The sequence below is a fragment of the Anomaloglossus baeobatrachus genome, chromosome 10, assembly GCF_048569485.1.
Source record: "Anomaloglossus baeobatrachus isolate aAnoBae1 chromosome 10, aAnoBae1.hap1, whole genome shotgun sequence".
Taxonomy (NCBI): Eukaryota; Metazoa; Chordata; class Amphibia; order Anura; family Aromobatidae; genus Anomaloglossus; species Anomaloglossus baeobatrachus.
In genome coordinates, this window is record NC_134362.1 from 4026806 (window position 1) to 4042938 (window position 16133).

The following is a 16133-nucleotide window of genomic DNA, read 5'->3' on the forward strand; positions in this document are numbered from 1 at the left end:
GCCGTCCTCAGAGTTTCCAGACGACAACAGTGAAATGACCCTCCAGCCCCAATCCATTTCCCTGTGTTATGGATGTCGGGCTCCGCTGCAGTCGCACGGGGAGCACAGAGAAAAGTCTCAGCCCCTTCTCCCTGCAGCCGCTGACATAATCAGTGCGGGGGAACGAGGCTCGGAGATGCTTCCCATGTGTCGGCAGCGGTACAGACGAGGGGCCCCATGGCCAGCCGCGGTGGCAGCAGGGATCATGGGCATTCCTGGAAATCTGGAAAAGATCTTGTCAAAAACCGATCCAGGCCAGGTGGCCCAATCTTTCCCAGAAACAGACAAACCCTGGAAACAAGGCATGCAAAGCCCCCCAATGGAAAAAGCGGCTGCAGACCTCGCATGATCCACGGCTAGCGCAGACACCACGGTGGAAAAGGCAGCTGCAGACTTCGTATGAGCCACGGCTAGCGCAGACACCACAGCGGTTCCTCCTCATTCCAGGTTTATTCCACCACAAAGTTCTCCAGAAGAACAAACTCCCATTATCCCAGAAGTATAAAAATGCCCCAAATCCATCTCTGCGCAGGGAGCACATCTTCTGCCCACAGCCAAGCAGTCCCACCACCCTCAGAAAGCCTGGGGGTCCGGTGGTGGACAGCAGGATCCAGCCCTCGGGAGACCACCTTCTGCCGTGAATCACATGTGGCCTCAGAATCCACTGGATTTCACAAACTGCATTTTGTAGCTGCCTTTGGGCTTCTCGCTGGCGCGGTCGTTATTGCTTTGTTGGACAATGGCGCTCTGGTCGCTGTTCTCTACTGCGGCTTCAGTCTCGGGGTCACTGGCGCTGTCACCTGCATACAAATCTGGCAGCTCTTCTTCCTTCAGGGGGCGCTCTGGAGGGGACGTCGGCTTTTCTTCAGAGCTTTGGGGCTGCAAAGAAAAACTGATCAATGTCATATAGAAGAAAAATACTGGAGAATGTACAAACTGAGGGAAAGGCCACAGCGACCGGGCCCCCGCCACGGCGACCGTACTGCCCCGGGGATCATGTATAGAGGGGATGGGGGGGGGGCGCAGGATGAGGAGGAGGGGGGGGGGGGCGGGGATTTGGGGTCGTCAGCGCACAGGGAAGAAGAGCAGGAGGGGGCGCGCAGGAAGAGAAGGGGAATGCAGGAGCAGGGGTGGCGGCGCGCAGGAGCAGGGGGAGGGGGAGGGGGCGCAGGAGCGGCGCAATGCCTATTGAGTTTTTTTCCTCTGCAGTGCTGTACAGAGCACAGGCACTTACCTCACTGAACCCGAGGCCGCAGTGCCGCCGGTTTCTGCCAGACGTGGTGCTGTCCATGCTCTGCTGGAACTGATGCTCCAGTTCATCGTTCATTTTGCGGTCCTCGTCTCCTGTGGGAACAGAAGATTCACCATCATGGGGTACAGGCTCCACCGCAGACAATTCGCCTTCCCCGCTTGCCCTGCCAATTTTGCAATGTGGAAACAGAGCAAAGACGCCGGGAGGTGCAGAGGTCGCGGAATATCCGGAACACGGCTGTAGGGCGATTTCCAGCAGACTGGACACCGGCCCTTTAAGCCAGCAATCTGTGTTCTTACCTGACCGGAAGTGCGAGGTGGAGCGGTGGTCTCCGATGACAAGACGCCCCGTGTGCTCCTTCTGGAAAAATGAAAAATATTAATCTAAATGAATGAAAGGGAAACCATAACCCCCGCGCCCCCCCCCCCCCTCATCTCCTCCGGACACACCCCTGGGAGGACAGGGGGCCGGGTTGCCATTTTAACGCTGAAAAGCATTTGGAAAATAGAAAATTAAAAGGAGACCCCTTTAAGACGGCCGCATGTCTCCTACCCCGGTGTCCGGCACCCCCAGTGATGGCCGCATGTCTCCTACCCCGATGTCCGGCGCCCCCAGTGATGGCCGCATGTCTCCTACCCCGGAGCTCGGCGCCCCCCCAGTGATAGCCGCATGTCTCCTACCCCGGTGTCAGGCGCCCCCAGTGATGGCCGCATGTCTCCTACCCCGGTGTCCGGCGCCCCCAGTGGTGGCCGCATGTCTCCTACCCCGGTGTCCGGCGCCCCCAGTGGTGGCCGCATGTCTCCTACCCCGGTGTCCGGCGCCCCCAGTGGTGGCCGCATGTCTCCTACCCCGGTGTCCGGCACCCCCAGTGATGGCCGCATGTCTCCTACCCCGGTGCCCCCAGTGATGGCCGCATGTCTCCTACCCCGGTGTCTGGCACCCCCAGTGATGGCCGCATGTCTCCTACCCCAGTGTCCCCAGTGATGGCCGCATGTCTCCTACCCCGGTGTCTGGCACCCCCAGTGACGGCCGCATGTCTCCTACCCCGGTGCCCCCAGTGATGGCCGCATGTCTCCTACCCCGGTGTCTGGCACCCCCAGTGATGGCCGCATGTCTCCTACCCCAGTGTCCCCAGTGATGGCCGCATGTCTCCTACCCCGGTGTCTGGCACCCCCAGTGATGGCCGCATGTCTCCTACCCCGGTGTCTGGCACCCCCAGTGATGGCCGCATGTCTCCTACCCCGGTGTCCGGCGCCCCCAGTGATGGCCGCATGTCTCCTACCCCGGTGTCCGGTGCCCCCAGTGATGGCCGCATGTCTCCTACCCCGGTGTCTGGCACCCCCAGTGATGGCCGCATGTCTCCTACCCCGGTGTCCGGCGCCCCCAGTGATGGCCGCATGTCTCCTACCCCAGTGTCCGGTGCCCCCAGTGATGGCCGCATGTCTCCTACCCCGGTGTCTGGCACCCCCAGTGATGGCCGCATGTCTCTTACCCCGGTGTCCGGTGCCCCCAGTGATGGCCGCAGGTCTCCTACCCCGGTGCCTGGCACCCCCAGTGATGGCCGCATGTCTCCTACCCCGGTGTCCGGCGACCCCAGTGATGGCCGCCAATGCACAGGGAATCGTCCAGGAGGCTCAGGATGAGCAGAGTGATCACGGCTTGTTGTGCAGAACACAATGAATATACTGTGTGTTGAAATAGTATTCACACCCCGTGCAGTGCTCCACATTTTCTCACGTTGCACCCACAGACTGATGTACATTATTGGGATTTCCTGTGACACTTATAAAAGGGACGGATCCGGGAGGTCTACATATGCTAAACAATAAGATTCCACACGTCCCCCCTCTTTGCATTACATCGTGTCCCCCCATATTTAGCTGGTGGCTCCTGAAGTGGCCCCGCTCCCGCTCGGATTAGCACTTTTCCCCATGATTCGGCCATTTGCCGGGTGCAGTGATCTTTTCTATGGTTCTCCCCTCCGGCGTGTGACTCTCGGCACGGCAGGCAGCACGATTCCTCCAGTATATGGCAAAACCTCGCCGGGGTCCTGTGGGCAGTGAAGCCCCCCGTCGTTGCTGGTGCAGCCATACAGTATTACGTTACATTTTTGGACACCCGCCTGTGATTTTTCTAGATCGTTTTCAGAGGCGGCTTCTAGAATTCCCCGCAATATTTCTTTTCCGTAAATCACCGATTCAAGATGGACGACTGACTGATTTTTTTTTTTCTGCTTCTCCCGGGAGATTCTGACACCAGGGTTTTCCCACTTACCATCGTGTGCATGAAAAATCTGAATCCTACCGGTGACAATGGCGGCCGTCGTATGGTGAGATCCAAACACACACCACCACCTGCACCGGCCTGCGGTGAACGATCGGCCCCTCCATTCCTGCCCAGAGAATCGATGGGACGACGGTACGAGACAAGCGGGGGGCGGTGACGAGGTCTCAACAAGCCCCATGAAAAGATTCACCAGACTTGGGGTGACTGATCCTTGTGGGGGTCTTTGGTTCCGCGAGGTTTCCAGGCACAGGTGACGGCAGCTGGGACGCAGCGGGACGCGGTAGAGGAACTCACGGCCATTGTCAGCAGACGGTTGCTCCAGATTTGTCAATTCATCAATTGTGTAAGGTGGCGATTGTGTTACCAGATCCTGAAGAAACCTCTATATAGTGAGATAAGAGGCTGGATATAATGGGGGTCCGGGGGTCTCCAGGTCCTCGGGGGTAGGAGATTTTCTTTAGAATGGAGGCTTCCTTTATAAGGTTGTGATATTCTGCGGACGAATCCATGAAGAGATCTCCATAACACCGAGCACCAGATAAAACATCACCATCACCCCCTACTCCAAATTACCCCCCCCCTTCACTAGCCCGGCAGGGGAACCCCCCCAAAATATATTTCTCAGAGTCCAGAGCGAACAACTCCATTATGGAAAGCTTGGTTTTCAGTCTTATGAGAAAAGACAAAATTAATACTGACCCTTCATGCTGCCCTCACATCAGCATATTGTGTGTGCAGACCCCCAAGGTGGAGGAGCCCGATACGGACCCTTCATGCTGCCCTCACATCAGCACATTGTGTGTGCAGACCCCCAAGGTGGAGGAGCCCGATACGGACCCTTCATGCTGCCCTCACATCAGCACATTGTGTGTGCAGACCCCCAAGGTGGAGGAGCCCGATACTGACCCTTCATGCTGCCCTCACATCAGCACATTGTGTGTGCAGACCCCCAAGGTGGAGGAGCCCGATACGGACCCTTCATGCTGCCCTCACATCAGCACATTGTGTGTGCAGACCCCCATGGTGGAGGAGCCCGATACTGACCCTTCATGCTGCCCTCACATCAGCACATTGTGTGTGCAGACCCCCAAGGTGGAGGAGCCCGATACTGACCCTTCATGCTGCCCTCACATCAGCACATTGTGTGTGCAGACCCCCAAGGTGGAGGAGCCCGATACGGACCCTTCATGCTGCCCTCACATCAGCACATTGTGTGTGCAGACCCCCATGGTGGAGGAGCCCGATACTGACCCTTCATGCTGCCCTCACATCAGCACATTGTGTGTGCAGACCCCCAAGGTGGAGGAGCCCGATACTGACCCTTCATGCTGCCCTCACATCAGCACATTGTGTGTGCAGACCCCCAAGGTGGAGGAGCCCGATACGGACCCTTCATGCTGCCCTCACATCAGCACATTGTGTGTGCAGACCCCCATGGTGGAGGAGCCCGATACTGACCCTTCATGCTGCCCTCACATCAGCACATTGTGTGTGCAGACCCCCAAGGTGGAGGAGCCCGATACTGACCCTTCATGCTGCCCTCACATCAGCACATTGTGTGTGCAGACCCCCAAGGTGGAGGAGCCCGATACTGACCCTTCATGCTGCCCTCACATCAGCACATTGTGTGTGCAGACCCCCATGGTGGAGGAGCCCGATACTGACCCTTCATGCTGCCCTCACATCAGCACATTGTGTGTGCAGACCCCCATGGTGGAGGAGCCCGATACTGACCCTTCATGCTGCCCTCACATCAGCACATTGTGTGTGCAGACCCCCAAGGTGGAGGAGCCCGATACTGACCCTTCATGCTGCCCTCACATCAGCACATTGTGTGTGCAGACCCCCATGGTGGAGGAGCCCGATACTGACCCTTCATGCTGCCCTCACATCAGCACATTGTGTGTGCAGACCCCCATTGTGGAGGAGCCCGATACTGACCCTTCATGCTGCCCTCACTTCAGCGCCATCTCCCTCATTTATATTCAGCCCCCGGAGTCCGCACTTAAGGGCCACCCTTGTCTTCTGCGTCTGTTTCTCCAGCTTCCCACATCTGGCCGGTATCTCCGCTGTGTCCCCTCCATCACATGTGTCCCCTGCTCTGGTCAGAAAGGACCAAAGAAGAACTTTCTGGGCAAAGTACAGCATGTGTGCGGCAGAAAACGAATGATAAAGTACCAAAAAATAAAAGGCCCAACTGCAAACCAACAACACTCAGCGTCCACCGAGACAGACATCCCAAGAAGGAGGAGAAGCAGCCAAGAGGCCACTGGACGAGCAGAGATCACAGATCAGGGGGAGAATCTGTCCACAGGACGAGCAGAGATCACAGATCAGGGGGAGAATCTGCCCACAGGACGAGCAGAGATCACAGCTCAGGGGGAGAATCTGTCCACAGGCCGAGCAGAGATCACAGCTCAGGAGGAGAATCTGTCCACAGGACGAGCAGAGATCACAGCTCAGGAGGAGAATCTGTCCACAGGACGAGCAGAGATCACAGCTCAGGAGGAGAATCTGTCCACAGGACGAGCAGAGATCACAGCTCGGGAGGAGAATCTGTCCACAGGACGAGCAGAGATCACAGCTCGGGGAGAGAATCTGTCCACAGGACGAGCAGAGATCACAGCTCAGGGGGAGAATCTGTCCACAGGACGAGCAGAGATCACAGCTCAGGAGGAGAATCTGTCCACAGGACGAGCAGAGATCACAGCTCGGGGAGAGAATCTGTCCACAGGACGAGCAGAGATCACAGCTCAGGAGGAGAATCTGACCACAGGACGAGCAGAGATCACAGATCAGGGAGAGAATCTGTCCACAGGACGAGCAGAGATCACAGCTCAGGAGGAGAATCTGTCCACAGGACGAGCAGAGATCACAGCTCAGGAGGAGAATCTGTCCACAGGACGAGCAGAGATCACAGATCAGGGGGAGAATCTGCCCACAGGACGAGCAGAGATCACAGCTCAGGGGGAGAATCTGTCCACAGGCCGAGCAGAGATCACAGCTCAGGAGGAGAATCTGTCCACAGGACGAGCAGAGATCACAGCTCAGGGGGAGAATCTGTCCACAGGACGAACAGAGATCACAGCTCAGGGGGAGAATCTGCCCACAGGACGAACAGAGATCACAGCTCAGGGGGAGAATCTGCCCACAGGACGAGCAGAGATCACAGCTCAGGGGGAGAATCTGTCCACAAGACGAGCAGAGATCACAGCTCAGGAGGAGAATCTGTCCACAGGACGAGCAGAGATCACAGATCAGGGGGAGAATCTGCCCACAGGACGAACAGAGATCACAGCTCAGGGGGAGAATCTGCCCACAGGACGAGCAGAGATCACAGCTCAGGAGGAGAATCTGTCCACAGGACGAGCAGAGATCACAGCTCAGGAGGAGAATCTGTCCACAAGACGAGCAGAGATCACAGCTCAGGAGGAGAATCTGTCCACAGGACGAGCAGAGATCACAGCTCAGGAGGAGAATCTGTCCACAGGACGAGCAGAGATCACAGATCAGGGGGAGAATCTGTCCACAGGACGAACAGAGATCACAGCTCAGGGGGAGAATCTGCCCACAGGACGAGCAGAGATCACAGCTCAGGGGGAGAATCTGTCCACAGGACGAGCAGAGATCACAGCTCAGGAGGAGAATCTGTCCACAGGACGAGCAGAGATCACAGCTCAGGAGGAGAATCTGTCCACAGGACGAGCAGAGATCACAGCTCAGGAGAAGAATCTGTCCACAGGACGAGCAGAGATCACAGCTCAGGGGGAGAATCTGTCCACAGGCCAAACAGAGATCACAGCTCAGGGGGAGAATCTGTCCACAGGCCGAGCAGAGATCACAGCTCAGGAGGAGAATCTGTCCACAGGACGAGCAGAGATCACAGCTCAGGGGGAGAATCTGCCCACAGGACGAACAGAGATCACAGCTCAGGGGGAGAATCTGCACAGGACGAGCAGAGATCACAGCTCAGGGGGAGAATCTGTCCACAAGACGAGCAGAGATCACAGCTCAGGAGGAGAATCTGTCCACAGGACGAGCAGAGATCACAGCTCAGGAGGAGAATCTGTCCACAGGACGAGCAGAGATCACAGCTCAGGAGGAGAATCTGTAACACAAGACGAGCAGAGATCACAGCTCAGGAGGAGAATCTGTCCACAGGACGAGCAGAGATCACAGCTCAGGAGGAGAATCTGTCCACAGGACGAGCAGAGATCACAGCTCAGGAGGAGAATCTGTCCACAGGACGAGCAGAGATCACAGATCAGGGGGAGAATCTGTCCACAGGACGAGCAGAGATCACAGCTCAGGGGGAGAATCTGCCCACAGGACGAGCAGAGATCACAGCTCAGGGGGAGAATCTGTCCACAAGACGAGCAGAGATCACAGCTCAGGAGGAGAATCTGTCCACAGGACGAGCAGAGATCACAGCTCAGGAGGAGAATCTGTCCACAGGACGAGCAGAGATCACAGCTCAGGAGGAGAATCTGTCCACAGGACGAGCAGAGATCACAGCTCAGGGGGAGAATCTGTCCACAGGACGAGCAGAGATCACAGATCAGGAGGAGAATCTGTCCACAGGCCGAGCAGAGATCACAGCTCAGGGGGAGAATCTGTCCACAGGACGAGCAGAGATCACAGCTCAGGAGGAGAATCTGTCCACAGGACGAGCAGAGATCACAGCTCAGGGGGAGAATCTGTCCACAGGCCGAACAGAGATCACAGCTCAGGAGGAGAATCTGTCCACAGGACGAGCAGAGATCACAACTCAGGGGGAGAATCTGTCCACAGGACGAGCAGAGATCACAACTCAGGGGGAGAATCTGTCCACAGGACGAGCAGAGATCACAACTCAGGGGGAGAATCTGTCCACAGGACGAGCAGAGATCACAACTCAGGGGGAGAATCTGTCCACAGGACGAGCAGAGATCACAACTCAGGGGGAGAATCTGTCCACAGGACGAGCAGAGATCACAGCTCAGGAGGAGAATCTGTCCACAGGACGAGCAGAGATCACAGCTCGGGGAGAGAATCTGTCCACAGGACGAGCAGAGATCACAGCTCGGGGAGAGAATCTGTCCACAGGACGAGCAGAGATCACAGCTCAGGAGGAGAATCTGACCACAGGACGAGCAGAGATCACAGATCAGGGAGAGAATCTGTCCACAGGACGAGCAGAGATCACAGCTCAGGAGGAGAATCTGTCCACAGGACGAGCAGAGATCACAGCTCAGGAGGAGAATCTGTCCACAGGACGAGCAGAGATCACAGATCAGGGGGAGAATCTGTCCACAGGACGAGCAGAGATCACAGATCAGGGGGAGAATCTGCCCACAGGACGAGCAGAGATCACAGCTCAGGGGGAGAATCTGTCCACAGGCCGAGCAGAGATCACAGCTCAGGAGGAGAATCTGTCCACAGGCCGAGCAGAGATCACAGCTCAGGAGGAGAATCTGTCCACAGGACGAGCAGAGATCACAGCTCAGGGGGAGAATCTGCCCACAGGACGAACAGAGATCACAGCTCAGGGGGAGAATCTGCCCACAGGACGAGCAGAGATCACAGCTCAGGGGGAGAATCTGTCCACAAGACGAGCAGAGATCACAGCTCAGGAGGAGAATCTGTCCACAGGACGAGCATAGATCACAGCTCAGGAGGAGAATCTGTCCACAAGACGAGCAGAGATCACAGCTCAGGAGGAGAATCTGTCCACAAGACGAGCAGAGATCACAGCTCAGGAGGAGAATCTGTCCACAGGACGAGCAGAGATCACAGCTCAGGAGGAGAATCTGTCCACAGGACGAGCAGAGATCACAGCTCAGGAGGAGAATCTGTCCACAGGACGAGCAGAGATCACAGCTCAGGAGGAGAATCTGTCCACAGGACGAGCAGAGATCACAGCTCAGGGGGAGAATCTGTCCACAGGACGAACAGAGATCACAGCTCAGGAGGAGAATCTGTCCACAGGACGAGCAGAGATCACAGCTCAGGGGGAGAATCTGTCCACAGGACAAACAGAGATCACAGCTCAGGGGGAGAATCTGTCCACAGGCCGAGCAGAGATCACAGCTCAGGAGGAGAATCTGTCCACAGGACGAGCAGAGATCACAGCTCAGGGGGAGAATCTGTCCACAGGACGAGCAGAGATCACAGATCAGGGGGAGAATCTGTCCACAGGACGAACAGAGATCACAGCTCAGGGGGAGAATCTGCCCACAGGACGAGCAGAGATCACAGCTCAGGGGGAGAATCTGTCCACAAGACGAGCAGAGATCACAGCTCAGGAGGAGAATCTGTCCACAGGACGAGCAGAGATCACAGCTCAGGAGGAGAATCTGTCCACAGGACGAGCAGAGATCACAGCTCAGGGGGAGAATCTGTCCACAGGACGAGCAGAGATCACAGATCAGGAGGAGAATCTGTCCACAGGACGAGCAGAGATCACAGCTCAGGGGGAGAATCTGTCCACAGGACGAGCAGAGATCACAGCTCAGGAGGAGAATCTGTCCACAGGACGAGCAGAGATCACAGATCAGGAGGAGAATCTGTCCACAGGCCGAGCAGAGATCACAGCTCAGGGGGAGAATCTGTCCACAGGCCGAACAGAGATCACAGCTCAGGAGGAGAATCTGTCCACAGGACGAGCAGAGATCACAACTCAGGGGGAGAATCTGTCCACAGGACGAGCAGAGATCACAACTCAGGGGGAGAATCTGTCCACAGGACGAGCAGAGATCACAACTCAGGGGGAGAATCTGTCCACAGGACAAGCAGAGATCACAACTCAGGGGGAGAATCTGTGCACAGGACGAGCAGAATTCACAGGTCAGGAGGAGAATCTGTCCACAGGCCGAGCAGAGATCACAGCTCAGGGGGAGAATCTGTCCACAGGACGAACAGAGATCACAGCTCAGGGGGAGAATCTGTCCACAGGACGAGCAGAGATCACAGCTCAGGGGGAGAATCTGTCCACAGGAGGAGCAGAGATCACAGATCAGGAGGAGAATCTGTCCACAGGACGAGCAGAGATCACAGCTCAGGAGGAGAATCTGTCCACAGGACGAGCAGAGATCACAGCTCAGGGGGAGAATCTGTCCACAGGATGAGCAGAGATCACAGCTCAGGAGGAGAATCTGTCCACAGGCCGAGCAGAGATCACAGCTCAGGAGGAGAATCTGTCCACAGGACGAGCAGAGATCACAACTCAGGGGGAGAATCTGTCCACAGGACGAGCAGAGATCACAGCTCAGGGGGAGAATCTGTCCACAGGACGAGCAGAGATCACAGCTCAGGAGGAGAATCTGTCCACAGGCCGAGCAGAGATCACAGCTCAGGGGGAGAATCTGTCCACAGGATGAGCAGAGATCACAGCTCAGGAGGAGAATCTGTCCACAGGCCGAGCAGAGATCACAGCTCAGGAGGAGAATCTGTCCACAGGACGAGCAGAGATCACAACTCAGGGGGAGAATCTGTCCACAGGACGAGCAGAGATCACAGCTCAGGGGGAGAATCTGTCCACAGGATGAGCAGAGATCACAGCTCAGGAGGAGAATCTGCCCACAGGACGAGCAGAAATCACAACTCAGGGGGAGAATCTGTCCACAGGAGGAGCAGAGATCACAGCTCAGGAGGAGAATCTGTCCACAGGACGACGATTAATCATGGACGCCACAATTCTGCCCTGGAAGAGAAGCAAGAAGCCATGAAGGGGCCACACTGAGCAGTGGAGGAAGAGGATCTGACCAGAGGAGAATTGGTTTAAATGCTGAACTCTGAGCGTGGTGGAAACTGGCCCTGCACATCACCGAGACCACCCTTCCCACAGACCGAAGAGACAGGCCCTGAAAGACAGAGGAAGGTGGTCCTACAAAGTGCTGACTCCGGGGTCTGAATACTAATGCAAGACAGAGGAAGGTGTTCCTACAAAGTGCTGACTCCGGGGTCTGAATACTAATGCAAGACAGAGGAAGGTGTTCCTACAAAGTGCTGACTCCGGGGTCTGAATACTAATGCAAGACAGAGGAAGGTGTTCCTACAAAGTGCTGACTCCGGGGTCTGAATACTAATGCAAGACAGAGGAAGGTGTTCCTACAAAGTGCTGACTCCGGGGTCTGAATACTAATGCACTCCACAATTTCCATTTCTTTTACACATCACAGATACTTGTAGTTAAACACATTTAACCCCTTCACGACCTTGGACGGATCTATCCGTCCAGGATCGTGTCCCCTTAAGCCCCGCCCCCTGCCGCGGGCAGGCGGCGTGGATCGGCACACATCAGCTGTTTTCAACAGCTGACATGTGTGCCTCCTAGCCGCGGGTGGAATCGCTTCCACCCGCGGCCATTAACCCCTTAAATCTTGCTGCCAAAGTCTGGCAGCAAGGTTTAAATGCGCGCGGCCATGTTTGTTACTTACCGCCGCCCCCACCGGAAGTCACGTGTGTTATCACGTGACTATCGGTGGTTGCCATCATAGCACAGGGTCATGTGATGATGCCTGCTGCTACGATGTTTCACTTTCGTTTTCCCTCGGCCGCGAGCAGAGGGAAAACCAAAGTGACTGAATCTGCTGTTTACAGCTGTATAGCTGTGATCAGAAGATAGATAAGAGCGATCGGATTGCTGATCGCTATTGCCCCCTAGGGGGACTAGTAAAATAAAAAAAAAGTAAAAAAAAAGTTTTAGAAAATAAAAAAAAAAAAAAACCTAAAAGTTCAAATCACCCCCCTTTCCCCCCCATTGAAAATTAAAGGGTTAAAAAATAAATATACACATATTTGGTATCGCCGCGTTCAGAAATGCCCGATCTATCAAAATATAAAATCAATTAATCTGATTGGTAAACAGCGTAGTGGCAAAAAAAAATCCAAACGCCAAAATTACGTTTTTTGGTCGCCGCAAGTTTTACGCAAAATGCAATAACAGGCGATCAAAACGTAGCATCTGCGCAAAAATGCTACCATTAGAAACGTCAGCTCGAGACGCAAAAAATAAGCCATCACTGAGCCATAGATCCCGAAAAATAAGAACGCTACGTGTTTCGGAAAATGGCGCAAAATGTGCACCACTTTTATTGGACAAACTTGTGAATTTTTGTTAACCCCTTAGATACAAGTAAATCTACACGTTTGGTGTCTACAAACTCGCACCGACCTCAGGCATCGCACCCACACATCAGTTTTACCATATAGTGAACACCGTGAATAAAACATCCCAAAAACTATTGTGCCATCACACTTTTTTTGCAATTTTTCCACACTTGGAATTTTTTTGCCGGTTTCCAGTACACCGTATGGCAAAACGTATGGTTTCATTTAAAAGTACAACTCGTCCCGCAAAAAACAAGCCCTCATATGGCAAGATTGACGGAATAAAAAAAAAAAGTTACGGCTCTCAGAAGAAGGGGAGCAGAAAACAAAAACGCAAAAACGGAAAGTGCCCGGGGGCTGAAGGGGTTAAGGGACCCCGTCAGCAGGTTTTCGCTATGTAGTGTGAATAGAGCTCGCTGTAGGGGTTAACACAAATTTCAGAGATGTCTCTTATCTCATTGTGTGTTATACACCTGCAATGTTTGTTTTAGCTTCAGGAGATTATCACTGTCAGACTACATCAGGTAGCCTGCATGCCCTCTGCTGTGATTAGCAGCTCACTGTCTATAGACATTGTACATACAGAGTGCGGTGTGGGCGGGGCTAGCTCAGACAAGGTAGAACCCAACCTGCTGACATCTTACATTTATGTTTATGGGTATAACAAGGAAAAAATAAGGGGAAAGTTCAGAATGTGAATACTTTTTCAATGCTCTGTAATGAATCCAGTCCAGATAAAACAAGATCCCACCAATCCCCAAACATCCAGAAAGACGGCAGATGCGCAGCGAGCAGTGCTACATCACCAGGACACCAGGATAGTGAGGAGCAGGGTGGGCCGCCCCCTCCCCCACCTCCTCACCTTTCCAGCCCCCATCAGCCGCAGGAATTTCTGATTTCGCTCCTCATTGCCTAAATCCACGTTGTCCCAACTGCATCCCCCGGCCTGAAAATCAAGAAACCATGCCTGAGCCCGGCAACCAAACAAAACCACACTGACAACTGCGGAAGGGGGACGGGAGGAAGAGCGAGAGAGGGGGACGGGGGGGGGGACGGGAGGAAGAGCGAGAGGGGGACGGGGGGGGGGACGGGAGGAAGAGCGAGAGGGGGACGGGGGGGGGGGACGGGAGGAAGAGCGAGAGGGGCGGACGGGGGGGGGACGGGAGGAAGAGCGAGAGGGGACGGGGACGGGGGACGGGGAGGAAGAGCGAGAGGGGGACGGGGACGGGAGGAAGAGCGAGAGGGGGACGGGGAGGGGGGGACGGGAGGAAGAGCGAGAGGGGACGGGGACGGGGACGGAGGAAGAGCGAGAGGGGACGGGGACGGGAGGAAGAGCGAGAGGGGGACGGGGACGGGAGGAAGAGCGAGAGGGGGGACGGGGGGGACGGGAGGAAGAGCGAGAGGGGGGGCGGGGACGGGAGGAAGAGCGAGAGGGCGGACGGGAGGAAGCGAGAGGGACGGGACGGAGAGAGCGAGGGGACGGGACGGAGGAAGAGCGAGAGGGGGACGGGGACGGGAGGAAGAGCGAGAGGGGGACGGGGACGGGAGGAAGAGCGAGAGGGGGACGGGGACGGACGGAGGAAGAGCGAGAGGGGACGGGGACGGGAGGAAGAGCGAGAGGGGGACGGGGACGGGAGGAAGAGCGAGAGGGGGACGGGGGACGGGAGGAAGAGCGAGAGGGGGACGGGGACGGAGGAAGAGCGAGAGGGGGACGGGGACGGGAGGAAGAGCGAGAGGGGGACGGGGACGGGAGGAAGAGCGAGAGGGGGACGGGGACGGGAGGAAGAGCGGAGAGGGGGACGGGGACGGGAGGAAGAGCGAGAGGGGGGACGGGGACGGAGGAAGAGCGAGAGGGGACGGGGACGGGAGGAAGAGCGAGAGGGGGACGGGGACGGGAGGAAGAGCGAGAGGGGGACGGGGACGGGAGGAAGAGCGAGAGGGGGACGGGGACGGGAGGAAGAGCGAGAGCGGGGACGGGGACGAGGACGGACGAGGAAGAGCGAGAGGGGGACGGGGACGGGAGGAAGAGCGAGAGGGGGACGGGGACGGGAGGAAGAGCGAGAGGGGGACGGGACGGGAGGAAGAGCGAGAGGGGGACGGGGACGGGAGGAAGAGCGAGAGGGGGACGGGGACGGGAGGAAGGAGAGCGAGAGGGGAGACGACGGGACGGGAGGAAGAGCGAGAGGGGGACGGGGACGGGAGGAAGAGCGAGAGGGGGACGGGGACGGGAGGAAGAGCGAGAGGGGGACGGGGACGGGAGGAAGAGCGAGAGGGGACGGGGACGGGAGGAAGAGCGAGAGGGGGACGGGACGGAGGACGAGAGCGGGGACGGGGACGGGAGGAAGAGCGAGAGGGGGACGGGGACGGGAGGAAGAGCGAGAGGGGGACGGGGACGGGAGGAAGAGCGAGAGGGGGACGGGGACGGGAGGAAGAGCGAGAGGGGGACGGGGACGGGAGGAAGAGCGAGAGGGGGACGGGGACGGGAGGAAGAGCGAGAGGGGGACGGGGACGGGAGGAAGAGCGAGAGGGGGACGGGGACGGGAGGAAGAGCGAGAGGGGACGGGGACGGGAGGAAGAGCGAGAGGGGGACGGGGACGGGAGGAAGAGCGAGAGGGGGACCGGGGACGGGAGGAAGAGCGAGAGGGGGACGGGGACGGGAGGAAGACGACGAGACGAGAGGGGACGGGGACGGGAGGAAGAGCGAGAGGGGACGGGGACGGAGGAAGCGAGAGGGGGACGGGGACGGGAGGAAGAGCGAGAGGGGGACGGGGACGGGAGGAAGAGCGAGAGGGGGACGGGGACGGGAGGAAGAGCGAGAGGGGACGGGACGGGAGAAGAGCGAGAGGGGGACGGGGACGGGAGGAAGAGCGAGAGGGGGACGGGGACGGGAGCGAAGAGCGAGAGGGGACGGGACGGAGGAAGAGCGAGAGGGGACGGACGGGAGGAAGAGCGAGAGGGGGACGGGGACGGGAGGAAGAGCGAGAGGGGGACGGGGACGGGAGGAGAGAGCGAGAGGGGGACGGGGACGGGAGGAAGAGCGAGAGGGGGACGGGGACGGGAGGAAGAGCGAGAGGGGGACGGGGACGGGAGAAGAGCGAGAGGGGGACGGGGACGGGAGGAAGAGCGAGAGGGGGACGGGGACGGAGGAAGAGCGAGAGGGGGGACGGGGACGGGAGGAAGAGCGAGAGGGGGACGGGGACGGGAGGAAGAGCGAGAGGGGGACGGGGACGGGAGGAAGAGCGAGAGGGGGACGGGGACGGGAGGAAGAGCGAGAGGGGACGGGGACGGGAGGAAGAGCGAGAGGGGGACGGGGACGGGAGGAAGAGCGAGAGGGGGACGGGACAGGGAGAAGAGCGAGAGGGGGACGGGGACGGGAGGAAGAGCGAGAGGGGGACGGGGACGGGAGGAAGAGCGAGAGGGGGACGGGGACGGGAGGAAGAGCGAGAGGGGGACGGGGACGGGGAAG

At 57.5% G+C, this 16133-nt stretch overlaps 1 protein-coding gene across 1 annotated transcript in view; it reads right to left on the reverse strand.

Annotated features, from left to right (window-relative positions):
• Positions 1-470: 470 nt before the first annotated feature.
• Positions 471-16133, reverse strand: part of C10H11orf58 (chromosome 10 C11orf58 homolog) — a 24525-nt gene continuing 8862 nt past the window's right edge. The window contains exons 2-5 of the mRNA XM_075327022.1: positions 13530-13613; positions 1591-1651; positions 1274-1383; positions 471-918 (exon numbers count right to left, since the gene is read on the reverse strand). Coding sequence (XP_075183137.1) covers positions 694-918; positions 1274-1383; positions 1591-1651; positions 13530-13613 — 480 coding nt within the window. The 3' untranslated portion in view covers positions 471-693. The remainder of the gene's footprint in view (positions 919-1273; positions 1384-1590; positions 1652-13529; positions 13614-16133) is intronic.